At 46.8% G+C, this 25,888-nt stretch overlaps 1 protein-coding gene across 1 annotated transcript in view; it reads right to left on the bottom strand.

Annotated features, from left to right (window-relative positions):
* Positions 1–849: 849 nt before the first annotated feature.
* The window catches only part of chrm3b (cholinergic receptor, muscarinic 3b), a 40,221-nt gene continuing 15,182 nt past the window's right edge, over positions 850–25,888 (bottom strand). Inside the window, exon 2 of the mRNA XM_056244727.1 lies at positions 850–2,359. Coding sequence (XP_056100702.1) covers positions 855–2,336 — 1,482 coding nt within the window. The 5' untranslated portion in view covers positions 2,337–2,359 and the 3' untranslated portion in view covers positions 850–854. The remainder of the gene's footprint in view (positions 2,360–25,888) is intronic.

The raw sequence follows: 25,888 nt of genomic DNA, 5'->3' as shown, positions 1-25,888 counted from the left end.
ACTCAGCTCAGAGATCCACTGGTTGACGATCACACGTTGATCTGATTGGTTTTTTGATTGATTTCCCCAGAAAAAGAGACATAATATCGTATGGTATTTTACTCATCTAGTAAATGCATGTTGATTTAAGAATTTTAGTTATTTGGACTGGAAACAAGACAAAAATACTAAGTAAGAAAATCATTTTTTGCAGTGTATAAACATTAATACTGTACAGCCCTTCAGAAAACAACACACAATGTCAACCGTCAGTCCGGACTTTTTTTTTTTTTTTTTCATTTTTATATTTGTGCTGAAAAAAACATCAAGAGCCTCATTAATGCACCTACAAAAAAATTATTTGTCTTACTTTTTTACTTGTTTCCAGTCTAAATATCAAAAAAATTATTTTGCGTTTACTAGATGAGTCTTGTCTTGTTTTCGGGGGGGGGGGGGGGGGGGGTCATAATTTGGATACCTTAGGGGTATTAAGTAAATTAAGGTGGGGGGGGGGGGGTCCAAATTAAGGTAATCATGAAAATCTGACTTTAAGTGCTATAATCGGGTCCCGGTGCTTCTACCAACACAGAAAACATGACAAGTGACAAACTCATTTGCATTTAAAGGGACACACACAAAACCAGCGTGTTTTCACTCACACCAAAAAGGGTCAAATTTGACAAGTTATAATAAATGATCTGTGGAGAATTTTGATCTGAAGTTACACAGACACATTCTGAGATTTATATTACATAAATATGCAATATATAAATTTGCATAACATGTCACCTTTAAGAATTTTGAGTTATTTGGACTGGAAACAAGACAAAAATACTAAGTAACGAAAGCCTTTTTTTGGCTTGTACACGTCTCCCTCACTGCGGGCTGTGTCTGCGACGGGTCGGGGCCGGCCTCTGCTGAACCGGTTGGTTGTGTTTCCACTGGCACATCAGGATGGACCTGAAGGTGGTGCGGAAGGTTTTGTTACAGAGCGCGTAACACATGGGGTTAACCGTACTGTTGACGTAGCACAGCCAGTAACCCAGAGCCCACAGCGTCGCAGGAATACACTCGTCACAGAACGCATTCAGAAGGACCATGATGTTATACGGCGTCCAGGTGATGATGAACGCTAGCAGGATCGCGCTCAGCGTCTGCGCCGCCTTCTTCTCCTTCACCACAGACACTTTTTTGCGTGCTTTAGCCTTGCAGGGGAAGCGTCTGCCGTCTTTATTGATGCTAGCGCTGGGCTGCTCTTTCGGCGGAGTCTCGTTTCTGGACGGTTTGGCGTCTGAGTCCGTCGGTTGGAGGCTTTCGAGCGCGATTGAATAAACGTGACGTGCGTCTTCAACATCTTCGTCTTCGTCATCTTCCGATTGGTCGATGGATACGGCAGTCTCGTTGTTGTTCCAGCTGTCGCTGCGATCCGTGTCAGTGCTACCGTGTTTACGCCGAAACCAGACCCACAAACGGCGTTTAGTTTTCCTGGATCGTTTCCGGCTTGACGGATTCGGATCGTAGCTTCGATTCTCCGGTTCTTCCCCTTGGTTTCCCGAAGCCTTTAATCCTGCTAGCTCTTTGGACCGGTTCTCTGTCTCCTGGTAGATTCGCCAGTAAAGGACGGTTATGATGGTGACGGGAAGGTAAAACGCGGCGATAGCCGTGCAGAACGTCGTGATCGGCTCCGAGAGAAACTGAATGTAGCATTCGCCCGCCGCGACTGTCCGCTCGCCCACGAAATACTGCCAGAAGAGGATCGCCGGCGCCCACAGGATGAACGAAATGGACCAGGCGAGTCCGATCATAGTCATGGCTCGTTTAGTGGTCCGTTTGGCTCGGTAGGTTAGCGGGCGCGTCACGGAAAAGTACCTGTCGAAGCTAATAACCAGAAGGTTCATCACGGATGCGTTACTCGCTACGTAATCGATGGCTAGCCACAGGTCACATGCCCAGTTCCCAAGAGCCCATTGGTTCATAATGATGTACGTGGTGTAGAGGTTCATGGAAAGCACGCCGATTATGAGGTCGGCGAACGCCAGGCTTAGCAAGTAATAGTTATTCACCGTTTTCAACTGCTTGTTGACTTTAAACGACACCAGGACTAGGATGTTCCCGATGATCGTGATTAAGGAAAGCGAGCCACACAGGAACACGATCATCACGACCTGCCAGACGGTGTGGCCGCCGAGAGGGTCATAGGTCACGCTAACGTTGTGGCTGTCGGTTAAATTCGCCAGGAGCGAATCGTTGGCGTTCTGGAGGTCATGTGGTACGAACGCCGTGACGGGATAGGCTCGCATCCCCGGGGAGCCGTTGGTCAGGAATATCCCAGGATTAGCGCTCAGCGTCAGGTTCATGGTGGCATGTTCTGTGGGAGAAGCTGACAGACAAGAGGATTAGCATGAGGGAACGACACAAACAGCCAGTTGAACACACACTTGACCTCACACACAACTCTTAATGAGGTGTTACATGCTTAACATAACCCTTAAAAACCGAGACAAAAAGTTAAATTTTATTTTTTATTAAATACTATTTTTCTTAAATGTTATCCAATCTGTATGCTTTAAAAAGTCTTGTAAAGAAGAGATTCCTGGCTTTTCTGGGGTTTCGCGTTTGACATCGCGTAGTGAACGTGATTGCGCAATCAAGCTGTGATCAGCATCGATTCGTCAAAGAAACCCATATATATGTATACTGTATACTTATAAAGTAAGTAACACTGAAAAGCGCCTATAATAATGTTGCTGTGTGTGTGTGTGTGTGTGTGTGTGCGCGTGTGTGTGTGTGGAAACAGATGCTGTGCGCTGGAAACAGAGACAGACAGGAGCAAACGATCATGAACAAACTCCATCATCTGATCCTGATCTCTCGTCTGTCTCTCTTCATGATGTCTGTGTTCGATCATCAGGCTCATAATGATGTTTTCATCTGTGGGCTTCGGATCATAAATGATATTGATTCACATCATGAGAGGGGTTTAATTCATAACACCCTGTGGATAGCAGAATTATTAAAATAAATGTCCAACATAATAACCTACACGATTCATTTACACACCTAATTCAAACTGTGAATCTTTTAATATCCTTTTTAGATTTGATTCATAATATTACACAACCACACACACACACAAACTAAAGACAAACATATAAACACACATGCTGCCATGCACACAAAACACACAATCACTCATATAGATTAACATAAATAGGCCTATTAGAATATGGATATAAATGTTAAACTTGTTTAATTCCCATCAGACACTGAAAAACACACAGCGCTGTTAAATAAACACTCATTATGTGGATTAGATCTTCAACATCATCAGTGTCCTTCACAGCGACACACACTGAGATCATTGACATGCAGAAAACACTGATAACTATCGAAAATCAGCTTATTATAAAAACATCATAAAACACATTTAAGTGAAATCCTGAAATCATTGTTTTTTTTCCTCTAGTTGTGACATTAAAACCTAAACAGACTCCAGTGAGAGTCTCGCAGGCCGGAGCGAGGGATTGGAGGAGCGAGGAGGAGCGAGGGATCAGAGGAGCGAGGAGGAGCGAGGGATCAGAGGAGCGAGGAGGAGCGAGGGATCAGAGGAGCGAGGAGGAGCGAGGGATCAGAGGAGCGAGGGATCGGAGGAGCGAGGAGGGATCGGAAGAGTGAGGGATCAGAGGAGCGAGGGAGCGAGGGATCGGAGGAGCGAGGAAGAGTGAGGGATCGGAGGAGCGAGGAAGAGTGAGGGATCGGAGGAGCGAGGGATCGGAGGAGCGAGGAGGAGCGAGGGATCAGAGGAGCGAGGAAGAGTGAGGGATCGGAGGAGCGAGGAAGAGTGAGGGATCGGAGAAGCGAGGGATCGGAGGAGCGAGGAAGAGTGAGGGATCGGAGGAGCGAGGGATCGGAGGAGCGAGGGATCGGAGGAGCGAGGGATCGGAGGAGCGAGGGATCAGAGGAGCGAGGGATCGGAGGAGCGAGGAGGAGCGAGGAAGAGTGAGGGATCGCAGGAGCGAGGGATCGGAGGAGCGAGGGATCGGAGGAGCGAGGGATCGGAGGAGCGAGGGATCAGAGGAGCGAGGGATCGGAGGAGCGAGGGATCAGAGGAGCGAGGGATCGGAGGAGCGAGGGATCGGAGGAGCGAGGAAGAGTGAGGGATCGGAGGAGCAAGGGGTCGGAGGAGCGAGGAAGAGTGAGGGATCGGGAAGCGAGGGATCGGAGGAGCGAGGGATCGGAGGGGCGAGGGATCGGAGGAGCGAGGGATCGGAGGAGCGAGGAGGAGCGAGGAGGGATCGGAGGAGCGAGGGAGCGAGGGATCGGAGGAGCGAGGGATCGGAGGACCGAGGGATCGGAGGAGCGAGGGATAGGAAGAGTGAGGGATCGGAGGAGCGAGGGATCAGAGGAGCGAGGAAGAATGAGGGATCGGAGGAGCGAGGGATCGGAGGAGCGAGGGATCGGAGGAGCGAGGGATCAGAGGAGCGAGGAGGGATCGGAGGAGCGAGGGATCGGAGGAGCGAGGAATCGGAGGAGCGAGGGATCGGAGGGGCGAGGGATCAAAGGAGCAAGGGATCGGAGGACCGAGGAAGAGTGAGGGATCGGAGGAGCGAGCAAGGGATCGGAGGAACGAGGGATCGGAGGAGCGAGCGAGGGATAGGAGGAGCGAGGGATCGGAGGAGCGAGGAATCGGAGGAGCGAGGGATCGGATGAGCGAGGAAGAATGAGGGATCGGAGGAGCGAGCGAGGGATAGGAGGAGCGAGGGATCGGATGAGCGAGGGATCGGAGGAGCGAGGGATTAGAGGAGCGAGGGATCGCAGGAGCGAGGGATCGGAGGAGCGAGGGATCGGAGGAGCGAGGGATCGGAGGAGCGAGGAGGGATCGGAGGAGCGAGGGATCGGAGGAGCGAGGGATCGGAGGGGCGAGGGATCGGAGTACACAGTACAACACCAGACACACACAGCAGAAACACAGTACAACACCAGACACACACAGCGGAAACACAGTACAACACCGGACACACACAGCGGAAACACAGTAAACACCAGACACACACAGCAGAAACACAGTACAACACCAGACACACACAGCAGAAACACAGTACAACACCAGACACACACAGCGGAAACACAGTAAACACCAGACACACACAGCAGAAACACAGTACAACACCAGACACACACAGCAGAAACACAGTACAACACCGGACACACACAGCAGAAACACATTACAACACCAGACACACACAGCGGAAACACAGTACAACACCGGACACACACAGCGGAAACACAGTAAACACCAGACACACACAGCAGAAACACAGTACAACACCAGACACACACAGCAGAAACACAGTACAACACCAGACACACACAGCGGAAACACAGTACAACCCAGACACACACAGCAGAAACACAGTACAACACCAGACACACACAGCAGAAACACAGTACAACACCAGACACACACAGCGGAAACACAGTACAACACCGGACACACACAGCGGAAACACAGTAAACACCAGACACACACAGCAGAAACACAGTACAACACCAGACACACACAGCAGAAACACAGTACAACACCAGACACACACAGCGGAAACACAGTAAACACCAGACACACACAGCAGAAACACAGTACAACACCAGACACACACAGCAGAAACACAGTACAACACCGGACACACACAGCAGAAACACATTACAACACCAGACACACACAGCAGAAACACAGTACAACACCAGACACACACAGCGGAAACACAGTACAACACCGGACACACACAACAGAAACACAGTACAACACCGGACACACACAGCAGAAACACAGTACAACACCAGACACACACGGCAGAAACACAGTACAACACCGGACACACACAGCAGAAACACAGTACAACACCAGACACACACAGCAGAAACACAGTACAACACCGGACACACACAGCAGAAACACAGTACAACACCAGACACACACAGCAGAAACACAGTACAACACCAGACACACACAGCGGAAACACAGTACAACACCGGACACACACAGCAGAAACACAGTACAACACCGGACACACACAGCAGAAACACAGTACAACACCAGACACACACGGCAGAAACACAGTACAACACCGGACACACACAGCAGAAACACAGTACAACACCAGACACACACGGCAGAAACACAGTACAACACCGGACACACACAGCAGAAACACAGTACAACACCAGACACACACAGCAGAAACACAGTACAACACCAGACACACACAGCAGAAACACAGTACAACACCAGACACACACGGCAGAAACACAGTAAACACCAGACACACACAGCAGAAACACAGTACAACACCAGACACACACAGCGGAAACACAGTACAACACCAGACACACACAGCAGAAACACAGTACAACACCAGACACACACAGCAGAAACACAGTACAACACCGGACACACACAGCAGAAACACAGTACAACACCAGACACGCACAGCAGAAACACAGTAAACACCAGACACACACAGCAGAAACACAGTACAACACCGGACACACACAGCAGAAACACAGTACAACACCGGACACACACAGCAGAAACACAGTACAACACCAGACACACACAGCAGAAACACAGTACAACACCGGACACACACAGCAGAAACACAGTACAACACCGGACACACACAGCAGAAACACAGTACAACACCAGACACACACACAGCAGAAACACAGTACAACACCAGACACACACAGCAGAAACACAGTACAACACCGGACACACACAGCAGAAACACAGTACAACACCAGACACGCACAGCAGAAACACAGTAAACACCAGACACACACAGCAGAAACACAGTACAACACCGGACACACACAGCAGAAACACAGTACAACACCAGACACACACAGCAGAAACACAGTACAACACCAGACACACACAGCGGAAACACAGTACAACACCAGACACACACAGCAGAAACACAGTAAACACCAGACACACACAGCAGAAACACAGTACAACACCGGACACACACAGCAGAAACACAGTACAACACCAGACACACACAGCAGAAACACAGTACAACACCAGACACACACAGCAGAAACACAGTACAACACCGGACACACACAGCAGAAACACAGTACAACACCGGACACACACAGCAGAAACACAGTACAACACCAGACACACACAGCAGAAACACAGTACAACACCGGACACACACAGCAGAAACACAGTACAACACCAGACACACACAGCGGAAACACAGTAAACACCAGACACACACAGCAGAAACACAGTACAACACCGGACACACACGCAGAAACACAGTACAACACCGGACACACACAGCAGAAACACAGTACAACACCGGACACACACAGCAGAAACACAGTACAACACCAGACACACCACAGCAGAAACACAGTACAACACCGGACACACACAGCAGAAACACAGTACAACACCGGACACACACAGCAGAAACACAGTACAACACCGGACACACACAGCAGAAACACAGTACAACACCGGACACACACAGCAGAAACACAGTACAACACCGGACACACACAGCAGAAACACAGTACAACACCGGACACACACAGCAGAAACACAGTACAACACCAGACACACACAGCGGAAAACACAGTACAACACCAGACACACACAGCAGAAACACAGTAAACACCGGACACACACAGCAGAAACACAGTACAACACCGGACACACACAGCAGAAACACAGTACAACACCAGACACACACAGCAGAAACACAGTACAACACCAGACACACACAGCAGAAACACAGTACAACACCGGACACACACAGCAGAAACACAGTACAACACCGGACACACACAGCAGAAACACAGTACAACACCGACACACACAGCAGAAACACAGTACAACACCAGACACACACAGCGGAAACACAGTACAACACCAGACACACACAGCAGAAACACAGTACAACACCGGACACACACAGGCAGAAACACAGTACAACACCGGACACACACAGCAGAAACACAGTACAACACCGACACACACAGCAGAACACAGTACAACACCAGACACACACAGCAGAAACACAGTACAACACCGGACACACACACAGCAGAAACACAGTACAACACCGGACACACACAGCAGAACACAGTACAACACCGACACACACAGCAGAAACACAGTACAACACCGGACACACACAGCAGAAACACAGTACAACACCGGACACACACAGCAGAAACACAGTACAACACCGGACACACACAGCAGAAACACAGTACAACACCAGACACACACAGCAGAAACACAGTACAACACCAGACACACACAGCAGAAACACAGTAAACACCAGACACACACAGCAGAAACACAGTACAACACCGGACACACACAGCAGAAACACAGTACAACACCAGACACACACAGCAGAAACACAGTACAACACCAGACACACACAGCAGAAACACAGTACAACACCAGACACACACAGCAGAAACACAGTACAACACCGACACACACAGCAGAAACACAGTACAACACCGACACACACAGCAGAAACACAGTACAACACCGGACACACACAGCGAAACACAGTACAACACCAGACCACACAGCAGAAACACAGTACAACACCGGACACACACAGCAGAAACACAGTACAACACCAGACACACACAGCGGAAACACAGTACAACACCAGACACACACAGCAGAAACACAGTACACACCGGACACACACGCAGAAACACAGTACAACACCGACACACACAGCAGAAACACAGTACAACACCGACACACCAGCAGAAACACAGTACAAACACCGACACACACGCAGAACACAGTACAACACCGGACACACACAGCAGAAACACAGTACAACACCGGACACACACAGCAGAAACACAGTACAACACCGGACACACACAGCAGAAACACAGTACAACACCGGACACACACAGCAGAAACACAGTACAACACCGGACACACACAGCAGAAACACAGTACAACACCGGACACACACAGCAGAAACACAGTACAACACCGGACACACACAGCAGAAACACAGTACAACACCGGACACACACAGCAGAAACACAGTACAACCACCGACACACACAGCAGGAAACACAGTACAACACCAGACACACACAGCAGAAACACAGTACAACACCAGACACACACAGCAGAAACACAGTACAACACCAGACACACACAGCAGAAACACAGTAAAACACCAGGACACACACAGCAGAAACACAGTACAAACACCAGACACACACAGCAGAAACACAGTACAACACCGGACACACACAGCAGATACACAGTACAACACCGGACACACACAGCAGAAACACAGTACAACACCGACACACACAGCAGAAACACAGTACAAACACCAGACACACACAGCAGAAACACAGTACAACACCGACACACACAGCAGAAACACAGTACAACACCAGACACACACAGCAGAAACACAGTACAACACCGGAACACACACAGCAGAAACACAGTACAACACCGGACACACACAGCAGAAACACAGTACAACACCGACACACACAGCAGAACACAGTACAACACCGACACACACAGCAGAAACACAGTACAACACCAGACACACACAGCAGAAACACAGTACAACACCGGACACACACAGCAGAAACACAGTACAACACCGACACACACAGCAGAAACACAGTACAACACCGGACACACACAGCAGAAACACAGTACAACACCGGACACACACAGCAGAAACACAGTACAACAGCGACACACACAGCAGAAACACAGTACAACACCGGACACACACAGCAGAAACACAGTACAACACCGACACACACAGCAGAAACACAGTAAACACCAGACACACACAGCAGAGAACACAGTACAACACCAGACACACACAGCAGAAACACAGTACAACACCGGACACACACAGCAGAAACACAGTAAACACCGGACACACACAGCAGAAACACAGTACAACACCAGACACACACGGCAGAAACACAGTACAACACCGGACACACACGGCAGAAACACAGTACAACACCGGACACACACAGCGGAAACACAGTACAACACCGGACACACACAGCGGAAACACAGTACAACACCAGACACACACAGCGGAAACACAGTACAACACCGGACACACACAGCGGAAACACAGTACAACACCAGACACACACAGCAGAAACACAGTACAACACCGGACACACACACAGCAGAAACACAGTACAACACCGGACACACACAGCAGAAACACAGTACAACACCGGACACACACAGCAGAAACACAGTACAACACCGGACACACACAGCAGAAACACAGTACAACACCGGACACACACAGCAGAAACACAGTACAACACCAGACACACACACAGCAGAAACACAGTACAACACCAGACACACACACAGCAGAAACACAGTACAACACCAGACACACACGGCAGAAACACAGTACAACACCGGACACACACACAGCAGAAACACAGTACAACACCAGACACACACACAGCAGAAACACAGTACAACACCAGACACACACGGCAGAAACACAGTACAACACCGGACACACACGGCAGAAACACAGTACAACACCAGACACACACAGCAGAAACACAGTACAACACCGGACACACACAGCAGAAACACAGTACAACACCGGACACACACAGCAGAAACACAGTACAACACCAGACACACACACAGCAGAAACACAGTACAACACCAGACACACACACAGCAGAAACACAGTACAACACCAGACACACACGGCAGAAACACAGTACAACACCGGACACACACGGCAGAAACACAGTACAACACCAGACACACACAGCAGAAACACAGTACAACACCGGACACACACAGCGGAAACACAGTACAACACCAGACACACACACAGCAGAAACACAGTACAACACCGGACACACACACAGCAGAAACACAGTACAACACCGGACACACACAGCAGAAACACAGTACAACACCGGACACACACAGCAGAAACACAGTACAACACCAGACACACACGGCAGAAACACAGTACAACACCAGACACACACAGCAGAAACACAGTACAACACCGGACAACACACAGCGGAAACACAGTACAAACACCAGACACACACACAGCAGAAACACAGTACAACACCGGACACACACAGCAGAAACACAGTACAACACCGGACACACACAGCAGAAACACAGTACAACACCGGACACAACACAGCGAAACACAGTACAACACCGGACACACCAGCGGAAACACAGTACAACACCAGACACACACAGCAGAAACACAGTACAACACCAGACACACACAGCAGAAACACAGTACAACACCGGACACACACAGCGGAAAACACAGTACAACACCGGACACACACAGCCGGAAACACAGTACAACACCAGACACACACAGCAGAAACACAGCTAAAACCACCAGACACACACAGCAGAAACACAGTACAACACCAGACACACACAGCAGAAACACAGTACAACACCAGACACACACAGCAGAAACACAGTACAACACCAGGACACACACACAGCAGAAACACAGTACAACACCAGACACACACAGCAGAAACACAGTACAACACCAGACACACACAGCAGAAACACAGTACAACACCAGACACACACAGCAGAAACACAGTACAACACCAGACACACACAGCGGAAAACACAGTACAACACCGGACACACACAGCGGAAACACAGTACAACACCAGACACACACAGCAGAAACACAGTACAACACCGGACACACACAGCGGAAACACAGTACAACACCAGACACACACAGCAGAAACACAGTACAACACCGGACACACACAGCAGAAACACAGTACAACACCGGACACACACAGCGGGAAACACAGTACAACACCGGACACACACAGCAGAAACACAGTACAACACCAGACACACACAGCAGAAACAAGTACAACACCGGACACACACAGCAGAAACACAGTACAACACCGGACACACACAGCAGAAACACAGTACAACACCGGACACACACAGCAGAAACACAGTACAACACCGGACACACACAGCGGAAACACAGTACAACACCAGACACAACACAGCAGAAACACAGTACAACACCGGACACACACAGCAGAAACACAGTACAACACCAGACACACACAGCAGAAACACAGTACAACACCAGACACACACAGCAGAAACACAGTACAACACCAGACACACAACAGCAGAAACACAGTACAACACCAGACACACACAGCAGAAACACAGTACAACACCAGACACACACACAGCAGAAACACAGTACAACACCAGACACACACAGTGATTTTTTGGCAGTGCTCTTGGAAACAGAAATAATTCTAATTTGCACATTATCTGCTAAAACTCTCCCCCGCCTGGAACATCATTTACTTTCCACTGACAATTATACAAGATAAACGTCTCAGAGGAATACGAGTCTCTCCATCACAAACACACACAGACGAAGAGACAACAACACAATACACAGGCTAAATATGCAGAATCATAACAGCATTTCATAATCAGGGACGGTCATTTATCAGACAGGGAAATAAGCCTGATCTCTCTCTCTCTCTCTATTATTTAGCTATTACAAATTGGTTAATGACTTGGATGTTTTCAGAGGTAAATGAGGCATAAACATGTATTTGTGATGTTGACCCTGATTGGGCTGTCTCCAAATTTATGCATGAGTGAAGTTTGATTGTAAAGGAAAGAAAGAAAAAGGGAAAATGAGGGAAAACCTTTATTTTTTATTAGTATTATTTTTTATTTTTTTTTTAGAAACAAGTGTTTGCGTTTCTTAGATGCTATTTCACGTCTTGAGACTGTTTTTAAATCCATTGCGCTCCTTCTAGCTGTTTTTTGTTGCTTTTTTTACTAATGTAATATCTGGAATGTTTTTGTAAGTAAAGTGATCTTAAAGTCAAAGTCTCTCTCTCTCTCTCTCTCATCTCATCTCTCTCTCTCTCTCTCTCTCTCTCTCTCTCTCTCTCTCTCTCTCTCTCTCTCTCTCTCTCATCTCTCTCTCTCTCTCTCTCTCTCTCTCTCTTCTCTCTCTCTCTCTCTCTCCTCTCTCTCTCTCTCTCTCTCTCTCTCTCTCTCTCTCTCATCTCTCTCACTCTCTCTCTCTCTCTCTCCTGTGGAGTGTAATGCTGATTTGATGGAGTTTCGATCTGTTTTCTCACCGTATCTCCAGATTAAAGCTCATCGGTGGCTCCGCTGGATCTGGAGCGCTGCTGTCTCTTCAACATCTGGAAAACACACACCATCCACACACATTCGCCTCAGATCATGCGTTTAGTTCCTGCTATTCTCATATGATCTGTGTGTGTGTGCTGTACTTCACTGAAACACTGCGGGATTTCTGCTTGAAATACTCTGATGGATGAGTTGTGTTTCGATATGTTTACTCGGCTCTTTAAATATGCATTAATCTTCCAGCTATCGGAAGCATCAGTAAACACTCCGAGGTTTCCGGGATGCGGTTCGGCACACAGGTTAGATGGGAACGCGATTAAAGCTCTGGATCAGCGCTGATAATGACTGGAATATCAGAGAGAACCAAAACACTGCAGCTCATGACCGTCTGTGTGTGTGTGTGTGTGTGTGTGTGAGAGTGAGTGAGTGAGTGAGTGAGTGTGTGTGAGTGAGTAAGTGGTGTGTGTGTGTGTGTGTGTGTGTGTGTGTGTGTGTGTGTGTGTGTGTGTGTGTGTGTGTGTGTGAGTGTGAGTGTGTGTGTGTGTGTGTGTGTGTGTGTGTGTGTGTGTGTGTGTGTGTGTGTGTGTGTGTGTGTGTTGTGTGTGTTCATGTTTATATTACATTGTGGGGACCAAATGACCCCACAAGTATAGTAAAACCTGAAATCACCTACATTGTGGGGACCAGCCAGCGGTCCCCATGAGGAAAACAGCGTAATGTAATATATGTACATACTAAGTAATGTTTTTTGAAAATGTAAAAATGCAGAAAGTTGTGTGTGATGGGTAGGTTTAGGGATAGGGGCAGTGTGTGTGTGTGTGTGTGTGTGTGATGGGTAGGTTTAGGGATAGGGACAGTGTAAGGGGACAGAATATACAGTTTGTACAGTATAAAAACCATTACGCCTATGGAGAGTCCCCACAAAGATGTGTGCGTGTGAGTGAGTGAGTGAGTGAGTGAGTGTGTGTGTGTGTGTGTGTGTGTGTGTGTGTGTGTGTGTGAGAGACGTGTACAGACGCAAGGTCAGAAATCCCCTCATCAGTCGGAGTTTCTGCCTCATTAGCATTTATAAATATGCAAATCAGCACCAGAATGAGTTTAGGGTTAGATTTTGATTACAGGCTTTAGTTGTAATATACAGTATGTCACACATTTACTGATGTTGAATCTGTATTCGCTTTGTGTGAAATATAGTCTTAGAAGCTGCTGCCTTCTATCTATCTATCTATCTATCTATCTATCCATCTATCTATCTATCTATCTATCTATCTATCTATCTATCTATCTATCTGTCTCACACACACACACACACACACACACTTGCTAACACACTCACTCACACACACACACACACACACACACACAACACACACACACACACACACACACACACACACACACATAAACATTAACATTCACAGAAACACACATACTCACACAACACACCAGATAATTTCCAAAAACACCTAGAGAAATGCTCTAGCAATCACTCATACCAGCCTAGCAACACCTCAGCAACCAGCCAGAACACCCTAACAACACCTCAGCAACCAACCAGAACAACCCTAGCAACACCTCAGCAACCAGCAAAACACCTAGCAAACACCTCAGCAACCAGCCAGAACACCCTAGCCAACACCTCAGCAACCAGCTAAACACCCTAGCAACCAGCCAGAACACCCTAGCAACCAGGCAGAACAACAGCCTGTAAACCAAACATACTCTGTAGCATCATGGCACTGAGTTTAGCATGAGAAAATACTCATATTCTTCTGAAAATATAAAACTCCTGCTCACAATAACCAGGTAATTGAAGAGTAATTAAACCAATCAGTTTAACCACAGCTACAGATCTACAGATCCAGGGCAATTATTGCTGCAAACTGTTGTTACTTGGATAGGAAATAATTGTGTAAAGCAGAGCAGCTGAGGGGAAGCGAATCGAAATCCTCAGGGTTTATTCTGTTCTGCATAAATCAAAAGGCAGCGGATTTGAGCGAAGGCTTCACTGGTCAAGCAGAATATCCTGGACTTCCACTGGAGTTACAGGAGAGGAACATCTGAACACACACTGAGGACAGCAGCGTTAGTCACACCGGGGCAAGTCGTCACAAGAGAGTCTAATCACACCGGGGCAAGTCGTCACAGGAGAGTCTAATCACACCGGGGCAAGTCGTCACAGGAGAGTCTAATCACACCGGGGCAAGTCGTCACAGGAGAGTCTAATCACACCGGGGCAAGTCGTCACAGGAGAGACTAATCACACCGGGGCTAGTCGTCACAGGAGAGTCTAATTACACCGGGGCAAGTCGTCACAGGAGAGTCTAATCACACCGGGGCAAGTCGTCACAGGAGAGTCTAATCACACCGGGGCTAGTCGTCACAGGAGAGTCTAATCACACCGGGGTAAGTCGTCACAGGAGAGTCTAATCACACCGGGGTAAGTCGTCACAGGAGAGTCTAATCACACCGGGGTAAGTCGTCACAGGAGAGTCTAATCACACCGGGGCTAGTCGTCACAGGAGAGTCTAATTACACCGGGGTAAGTCGTCACAAGAGAGTCTAATCACACCGGGGCTAGTCGTCACAGGAGAGTCTAATTACACCGGGGTAGGTCGTCACAGGAGAGTCTAATCACACCGGGGCAAGTCGTCACAGGACAAATCACACCGGGGCAAGTCGTCACAGGACAAATCACACCGGGGCAAGTCGTCACAGGACAATACAGGTTTTTAATGTATTTACTTTATTTAACAGTTAGATGATTACAAAACACAAATGCAAAAATGAACCTGCAAAAATATCAAATTGTTGTTTCGAAACTGAACTATATAAAATAAATTTAAAAACACGTGCGCGCACACACACACTCTGACTCACTCAGACAAACACTCACTCACTTACTCACATACACACACACACACACACACTCACTCACTCACTCACTCACTCGCATACACACAATCTCACTCACACACACTCAGACAAACACTCACTCACTCACACACATACACTCACACACACTCAGACAAACACTCACTCACACACACTCACTCACACACTCACTCACTCACTCACATACACACAATCTCACTCACACACACTCAGACAAACACTCACTCACTCACACACACTCACTCACATACACTCACACACACACCAATAAAATGCCCCATTGGTGCTCCAGCACGGCAGGTTTATTCCCTGCTAATGTTTCTAGTCGAAGCTCTGACTCTCGGCTCAGTGTTTGACTGAAATGATGGAGTTTCTTCAGAGGAAACTCAGATCCATTGCATAGATGATTCTGGCATAGATTAGCATAGCCTGTAAAGAACTGACATCACTAATACAGGCTATACTAATTAAAGCCAGAGTCATCAAACCAGCCCGCAGACGTCGAGGAGATGCTTTTCTTTTTTTTTAATAAAATCTAATTTCTTCTTGATTTTGATTCTGAGCTGTAATAAAACTCACTCATAACAGGGTTTGTTAATTTTCACCAGTGAAACGAGCGGCGACTGATTAAACGGTAAATGGACGTCTACTGGGTTTATCACAGCGGCTCGTTATTAAAGCGTCAGTCATTAGATGACAGACAAAGAGTTCAGGACAATTACAACAAACACAAACAGCGTCCTCTCAGTAAACACACACATGAGTGTGAGAGTGTGTGTAATGGAGATCAGAGAGAATCTGCCCTTCCGTTCACAGAGACGCCATTATGATCCATTACACAAACTCATAATGTCACATCATACTAATAATCACACAATCCATCAACAAACATCATTTAGTCCTCGAGCTTGATCAGTGCAGACGATGATAATACGAGTTAAAAACACTCCTAACCAGTGAACAGGGAACGTTCTTCCAGTAACGTTGATAGAGCGTTTGTTCTGGTCTTTAATAATGTTCTCATATTACTTATACATCGTTCATGGAGCGTTTTCTTACTCTCTGATGCTCTTCGGTTATTTTTGACAGAACTTTTTTTTTTCTTCATTGGAATGGTACGAAACTTGGTAAAGGTTTTGGCACTTGCTGTGTGAACACACAAAAATCATGGCCATGATAATTCGAAAAGGTTAAATGGTCTTGTAAACAATAGTCACACTTGTGTTTCTGGCGGTCAGACGCATTGGAAATGAATGTGAGACGAAGTTCCTCTAGTGGAAGCGTTCGGTACTGCAGCCGAACACACTCTCACTGAACGCTCATTTTTTGAGATATCAAACTCAAACTTGTTTAGATTTATGGCTTTGATTATCTTGCAATTTTAGAGTAAAACATGAATTAGAAAATATATATTTCATATTAAAAATTTAAATACTATTTTTGTGCAATTTTCATAACAATACACGTAAAATTCTGTTCCTTTTTTAAATTCAACTTCTGCCATAATCTGCTAAGTGTCGTCTAGGTACGCACCATGAAAAAAGCAAAGGAAAAATTATTTCTTTGCATTTTTTATTCAATTATGATAACAATAACAACAATCAAAAAAATTTTTTTAATTAGACCTTACAGTATTTTAGATACAATCCTCTACCAAACGGTTGAGACGTCTGTTCATAATAAAAGAACAACATTCAGAACAAGTCATATTAAGTGCATTTTCTTGACCAATAAAAAAATCTGATGGCTGCTATTGATGGCTCTTACAATGCTAGTCATATAGTAATACACAAACATAGTCAATTTTAAATTATGAAATTAATAGTAACACCAGAATTGGTATTAATTCTTCAAATGTATTCTTGATATTTACCATAATACAGTACAGAAATGCTGAAAAAATGATATTGATCAAATATTTTTTATCAAATATGTAATTGAATAATATTAAAATTAATCATTTTAACAACACTAACCCTTTTGTTAATTGTAAATAGCTAATTTTACCAACATTAGCTAATTTTATTAGCTAATTTTTACTACCTTAAAAGGACAACTCAACCGTTTGGTAGAGCATGTTTTAAAAAAATTATTTGACCCTTATAAGACTTATTTTTGTTTAATTAAGTTACATAATTCTGTTTAACAACTCCTCTGAAACGATAATATGTCAACCAAATAGTCTTACCTTTAAAAGTCCCGCCGATATGCGTCATCAAAGGAGGTGTCATGTGCTGTTTGAAGGAACACTGAATGCCATGCTGCTCACAGACACAGTGCCATCTAGTGGATTTTTTTTAGCATTGCACAACTACACCAAACGGTAGAGATGGCTCATTCAGATTGAGTTAAAGGTATTGTAGGTAGAATTTTTTTAAAAACTTTTTGCCAAATTTGTTTAAACTTTCTATATATATCAATGCATAATTAAAATGTAAGTACTCTGGAAAAGAGAGTATAAAAATCGAGTGTCTGTAGTCCTCTCAGGGCTGTAATAAACACAGCTACTTATCTCCATTCACTTCCACCCCCTCCATTCTGGGCTCCTTCCAAAACCACGCCCCCAAAACACATGAACGTGCGATGCCGACAGCTCACAGCTGGAGGACGCGCTTACTAGCGCCGAGCGGAGAGGAGCAGTGCATGTAGTGACATCATGTCAGACTCACATGTAATAAAATACCTAACTTTATCATTATGAATATAAACAACTAACATGGCTGTTAATACTCACTATCAAGCTAGCATATCGATACTGTTAAAGTTTAAAATATATTGAGTTTGATTCGTTAACGAGCTAGTAACATAAAGCAAAGCTAAAAACAGGTTGCATTGATACACGTTTTCCCATTACAATCAGTTACACTGTGATGAAGGTGAATTTTGTGTAAGATTCATAACATATACGCCGTGTTTTGCATGTAATTGTGTCTCTTACTAGTCTCTTACCCTCCTCGAGTCAAACGAGTGCGCGCATGTGGGCAGCGCATGTAGCAGCGGGGGTGTTGCCATGGTTGCGAGAGAGTGACAGTCGCCTAAGCCAATCCTTTGTTTCGTCCCGGAAGAAAATAATGAGCTGTGTTTAGTGCAGATTAAACGGTCTAGAGTCACTCGATTTTTATACTCTTTTTATCAGAGTACTTACATTTTAATTATGCATTGATATATATAGAAAGTTTAAACAAATTTGGGAAAAAGTTTTTTAGACCAAAAACGACCTACCCAACCTTTAAGCTTGATGCATTTTTCAATAAAATATAGTGACTTTAAGTGTGGTCTACCAAATGGTTGAGTAGTACCTTAAAGGGTTAAAAAGAGATCAAACTTCAGTCTTTAAAGCGTTCAAGATTTACCACAGTTTAAGTTGGAGATTTAATTTTCATGTCTATGCTCAAAAAGAGAATAAATTTATTATAAATACAGCATAAATATAATTTAATACCATAAAATCCCCTAAAAATACAAAATATTAAATAAAAAACATCAAACTAAAATATAGTACATTAATTTCATTGAAATAAGAAATACCTTAAAGGGTTAAAAAGAGATCAAACTTCAGTCTTTAAAGCGTTCAAGATTTACCACAGTTTAAGTTGGAGATTTAATTTTCATGTCTATGCTCAAAAAGAGAATAAATTTATTATAAATACAGCATAAATATAATTTAATACCATAAAATCCCCTAAAAATACAAAATATTAAATAAAAAACATCAAACTAAAATATAGTACATTAATTTCATTGAAATAAGAAATAAAAATGAGTCATTTTTGACACGCGAAGAGCACAGAGTGTGTGTTTCAGTTGGACGTTCTTCTAACGGTTTTTAAATGTAACAACTTGTTTTGGAACATTCAGAGAACATTCAAATGTAACATTCCAATAATATTTAAAGAATGATACAATGTAATGTTCCTTTAGCATCTGTATAAAAACATTTTTAAAGCGTTTAAAAGCTGGTGGAAGTTTATATAAATGTATCTCTGAAGGGAACGGACTGTCTTCTGCTTTTCTTCTCCTCGGTGTAATGCGTATTAAAGTAGTGTTTCGATTCGTGTGTTACAGCGCTGATACATTCATTCAAAACATGGATTATATTACAGTTCCAAAAGCCGAACCCTTATCTGCAGTTTAATGTCAAAGAACCACAATTTAGCCTCAGAAGAGATGATAAAGTCTAGAACCTACAGTACAAAGAACGTTAATGGAAACGGAGGCTGTCAAGCTCCAAAAAGCTTACTGTGTATTAGCAGCTTTCTAAACTCAATTCAATTCAAACAAAAAGCAACACACCAGGTTTTATCTAGACACTTTCAGTATTGACAACTTTTGTGATGCTCGTGTTGTGCTTTTTTGTCCCTTATTAGAGCTTGAAAGAGTAAATGAGGACAGAATCTGCATGTTACTTTTAAAATAAGAGTTTGGAGAGCAAAGCAGCTGAGGATCGATACGAATGCATTGATTTAAATGTGTGCTTGTTTGTGTCTCAACAGAGTAAAAGTTGTATGTTTTCAGCTGGATTGGTTTGAATCTGTTGGTTAATTTGTCTCAAAGGGAGTGAAGTCTGCTGATCTGAAACCGTGTTCGTTGGTTTGAGTCGTCATGGACATTGGAAATGGAGATAGATTTTCCCCAGGAGAGCAAGTTTGCGTTTATCCATCGCTCATCCCGTGTGGAACGAGATCTTTTCTCTTGTCAGAAGTATTTTTATGGGCCGATGTGAAAAGAGGATCAATGGGAACGAAACATAATCTAGTGATTTCTGTAATGAGAACATCTCATCAGAAAACACTGCAGTCTCTTCTGAGGTTGAATTTCAAAATCTTAGACATGACTAAGCATGGGAACAACAGCAACTCGGCCACATAAAATCACAGTATTGCCTGACTGAATGTGCCCAGTGTAAGGTTTGGCGGAGGGGGGATTATGTCAAGTCAGCTTTATTTATATAGTGCTTTTTACAATACAGATTGTATCAAAGCAGCTTTACAGTGATAACATGAAAATAATACAACAAGTTTGTTTCTAGAAGAAATTTGCGTCATCGTCCTCCTGAAGTAAGGCAGATCAATAATATTGCTGAATATTAAATGTCCCCAACTAAGCAAGCCAAAAGCCAAGGCAACAGTGGCAAGGAACCAAAACTCCATCAGGGACAGAATGGAGAAAAAAACCTGGCCAACGAATGAACAGTGTGTGACATAACAGGGTGTATGTGTTGTTTGGTGGAGGGGGGATTATGGTGTGGGGTTGTTTGGTGGAGGGGGGTTATGGTGTGGGGTTGTTTGGTGGAGGGGGGATTACGGTGTGGGGTTGTTAGGTGGAGGGGGGATTATGGTGTGGAGTTGTTTGGTGGAGGGGGGATTATGGTGTGGGGTTGTTTGGTGGAGGGGGTTATGGTGTGGGGTTGTTAGGTGGAGGGGGGATTACGGTGTGGGGTTGTTTGGTAGAGGGGGGATTATGGTGTGGGGTTGTTTGGTGGAGGGGGGATTATGGTGTGGGGTTGTTTGGTGGAGGGGGGATTATGGTGTGGGGTTGTTTGGTGGAGGGGGGTTATGGTGTGGGGTTGTTTGGTGGAGGGGGGTTATGGTGTGGGGTTGTTTGGTGGAGGGGGGATTACGGTGTGGGGTTGTTAGGTGGAGGGGGGATTACGGTGTGGAGTTGTTTGGTGGAGGGGGGATTACGGTGTGGGGTTGTTAGGTGGAGGGGGGATTATGGTGTGGGGTTGTTTGGTGGAGGGGGGATTACGGTGTGGGGTTGTTTGGTGGAGGGGGTTATGGTGTGGAGTTGTTTGGTGGAGGGGGGATTACGGTGTGGAGTTGTTTGGTGGAGGGGGACGGTGTGGGGTTGTTTGGTGGAGGGGGGATTACGGTGCGGGGTTGTTAGGTGGAGGGGGGGTTATGGTGTGGGGTTGTTTGGTGGAGGGGGGATTACGGTGCGGGGTTGTTAGGTGGAGGGGGGATTACGGTGTGGGGTTGTTTGGTGGAGGGGGGATTATGGTGCGGGGTTGTTTGGTGGAGGGGGGATTACGGTGCGGGGTTGTTTGGTGGAGGGGGGATTACGGTGTGGAGTTGTTTGGTGGAGGGGGGATTACGGTGCGGGGTTGTTTGGTGGAGGGGGGATTACGGTGCGGGGTTGTTTGGTGGAGGGGGGATTACGGTGTGGAGTTGTTTGGTGGAGGGGGGATTATGGTGTGGGGTTGTTTGGTGGAGGGGGGATTATGGTGTGGGGTTGTTTGGTGGAGGGGGGTTATGGTGTGGGGTTGTTTGTGGAGGGGGGATTACGGTGTGGGGTTGTTAGGTGGAGGGGGGATTACGGTGTGGAGTTGTTTGGTGGAGGGGGGATTACGGTGTGGGGTTGTTAGGTGGAGGGGGGATTATGGTGTGGGGTTGTTTGGTGGAGGGGGGGATTACGGTGTGGGGTTGTTTGGTGGAGGGGGTTATGGTGTGGAGTTGTTTGGTGGAGGGGGGATTACGGTGTGGAGTTGTTTGGTGGAGGGGGGATTACGGTGTGGGGTTTGTTAGGTGGAGGGGGGATTACGGTGTGGGGTTGTTTGGTGGAGGGGGGATTACGGTGCGGGGTTGTTAGGTGGAGGGGGGGTTATGGTGTGGGGTTGTTTGGTGGAGGGGGGATTACGGTGCGGGGTTGTTAGGTGGAGGGGGGATTACGGTGTGGGGTTGTTTGGTGGAGGGGGGATTATGGTGCGGGGTTGTTTGGTGGAGGGGGGATTACGGTGCGGGGTTGTTTGGTGGAGGGGGGATTACGGTGTGGAGTTGTTTGGTGGAGGGGGGATTACGGTGCGGGGTTGTTTGGTGGAGGGGGATTACGGTGCGGGGTTGTTTGGTGGAGGGGGGATTACGGTGTGGAGTTGTTTGGTGGAGGGGGGGATTATGGTGTGGGGTTGTTTGGTGGAGGGGGGATTATGGTGTGGGGTTGTTTGGTGGAGGGGGGATTACGGTGTGGGGTTGTTTGGTGGAGGGGGTTATGGTGTGGAGTTGTTTGGTGGAGGGGGGATTACGGTGTGGAGTTGTTTGGTGGAGGGGGGATTACGGTGTGGGGGTTGTTAGGTGGAGGGGGGATTACGGTGTGGGGTTGTTTGGTGGAGGGGGGATTACGGTGCGGGGTTGTTAGGTGGAGGGGGGGTTATGGTGTGGGGTTGTTTGGTGGAGGGGGGATTACGGTGCGGGGTTGTTAGTGGAGGGGGGATTACGGTGTGGGGTTGTTTGGTGGAGGGGGGATTATGGTGCGGGGTTGTTTGGTGGAGGGGGGATTACGGTGTGGGGTTGTTTGGTGGAGGGGGATTACGGTGCGGGGTTGTTAGGTGGAGGGGGGATTATGGTGCGGGGTTGTTTGGTGGAGGGGGGGATTACGGTGCGGGGTTGTTTGGTGGAGGGGGGATTACGGTGTGGGGTTGTTTGGTGGAGGGGGGATTACGGTGCGGGTTGTTAGGTGGAGGGGGGGTTACGGTGTGGGGTTGTTTGGTGGAGGGGGGATTACGGTGTGGGGTTGTTTGGTGGAGGGGGGATTACGGTGTGGGGTTGTTAGGTGGAGGGGGGGTTACGGTGTGGGGTTGTTGGGTGGAGGGGGGTTATGGTGTGGGGTTGTTTGGTGGAGGGGGATTATGGTGTGGGGTTGTTTGGTGGAGGGGGTTATGGTGTGGGGTTGTTAGGTGGAGGGGGGATTACGGTGTGGGGTTGTTTGGTGGAGGGGGGATTATGGTGTGGGGTTGTTTGGTGGAGGGGGGATTATGGTGTGGGGTTGTTTGGTGGAGGGGGGATTATGGTGTGGGGTTGTTTGGTGGAGGGGGGATTATGGTGTGGGGTTGTTTGGTGGAGGGGGGGATTACGGTGCGGGTTGTTTGGTGGAGGGGGGATTACGGTGTGGGGTTGTTTGGTGGAGGGGGGATTACGGTGCGGGGTTGTTAGGTGGAGGGGGGGTTACGGTGTGGGGTTGTTTGGTGGAGGGGGATTACGGTGTGGGGTTGTTTGGTGGAGGGGGATTACGGTGTGGGGTTGTTTGGTGGAGGGGGATTATGGTGTGGGGTTGTTTGGTGGAGGGGGTTATGGTGTGGGGTTGTTTGGTGGAGGGGGATTACGGTGTGGGGTTGTTAGGTGGAGGGGGGGTTACGGTGTGGGGTTGTTGGGTGGAGGGGGGTTACGGTGTGGGGTTGTTGGGTGGAGGGGGATTATGGTGTGGGGTTGTTTGGTGGAGGGGATTACGGTGTGGGGTTGTTTGGTGGAGGGGGATTACGGTGTGGGGTTGTTTGGTGGAGGGGGGGTTACGGTGTGGGGTTGTTTGGTGGAGGGGGATATGGTGTGGGGTTGTTTGGTGGAGGGGGGTTACGGTGTGGGGTTGTTTGGTGGAGGGGGATTATGGTGTGGGGTTGTTTGGTGGAGGGGGGATTATGGTGTGGGGTTGTTTGGTGGAGGGGGATTACGGTTGTGGGGTTGTTTGGTGGAGGGGGGTTACGGTGTGGGGTTGTTAGGTGGAGGGGGGGTTACGGTGTGGGGTTGTTGGGTGGAGGGGGGTTATGGTGTGGGGTTGTTTGGTGAGGGGGATTATGGTGTGGGGTTGTTTGGTGGAGGGGGATTATGGTGTGGGGTTGTTTGGTGGAGGGGGATTACGGTGTGGGGTTGTTTGGTGGAGGTGGTGGAGGGGGGGTTATGGTGTGGGGTTGTTTTTCAGGGATTAGCCCCTTAGTTCCAGTGAAAGGAACTCTTAATGTTTCAGCATACCAAGACATTTTGGACAATTTCATGCTCCTAACAAGTTTGGTGATGTTCCAGTTCCAGCATGACTGCGCTCCAGTGCACACAGCAGGTCATAAACACATGGATGAGGAGTTTGGTGTGGAGGAACTGGACTGGCTGAGTCCTGAGCTCGACCCGATCGGGATGAGTTAGAGCAGAGACTGAGAGCTTCTCGTCCATCATCAGTGCCGGACCTCACTAATGCACTTCTAGAAGAATGGGCAAAAATTCCCATAAACACACTCCTAAACCTTGTGGAAAGCCTTCCCAGAAGAGCTGAAGCTGTTATAGCAAAGGCTGGCCGACTCCATATTAAACCCTGCTGATTAAGAATGGGATGTCATTAAAGTTCATGTGCATGTAAAGGCAGACGTAAACAAACTTTTGGCAATATAGTGTATTTCTACTTTACAGCAGACCTCAGCGTATCACTGCACCACAGATCCGCGGATTCATTTACATTTCAGGTGTGCGTTGAGTTCAAGCTCTTTCATTTGTATTTTGGAAAACAATGACTCAGCAGAAAGTAATTAAATGCAAAAAATGTGTGCCGATAAGACGTCTGAAACCCTCTTTCATTCAGGCCAGGGTTCTTTGTTCTGCATTCAGTTAATTAAATCAGAGACATTTCAGAGTTTAAACGAGCAGAACCTGCAGAGAATAAAAGCTTAGGGAATTTATAAAGGAACTGAGTTCAGATAAAGCAAAACTCAATAAAGTAACTAAAGTAAAGCCCGTCTGGAAGGACTGCGGATGATTCTTCCTGCTGATCGATCATGAAACAGAAGCATTTACTCGATGGTTTGCTGATGCACAGAAGAACATCCTCAGAGCTGCGTTTGCACACAGATTTCTCACACACACACACGCCGTGTTTAATATCTGTAATATCTGCGAGGTTCTGGCTTCAGCGACGGATGGATCGGCCGCACACATCGCTCCGTCTGTGACAGATGAACGGCTTTGGACTCGACTCAAGATCTGCCGTGTGTCGTGAGTCTCCTGA

The sequence above is a fragment of the Rhinichthys klamathensis genome, unplaced genomic scaffold (genome assembly GCF_029890125.1).
Source record: "Rhinichthys klamathensis goyatoka isolate OS25496 unplaced genomic scaffold, OSU_Roscu_1.1 h1tg001063l_1, whole genome shotgun sequence".
Lineage (NCBI taxonomy): Eukaryota > Metazoa > Chordata > Actinopteri > Cypriniformes > Leuciscidae > Rhinichthys > Rhinichthys klamathensis.
The sequence above is the reverse complement of the archived record's forward strand: the minus strand, read 5'-3'. Positions and strand labels throughout refer to the sequence as shown.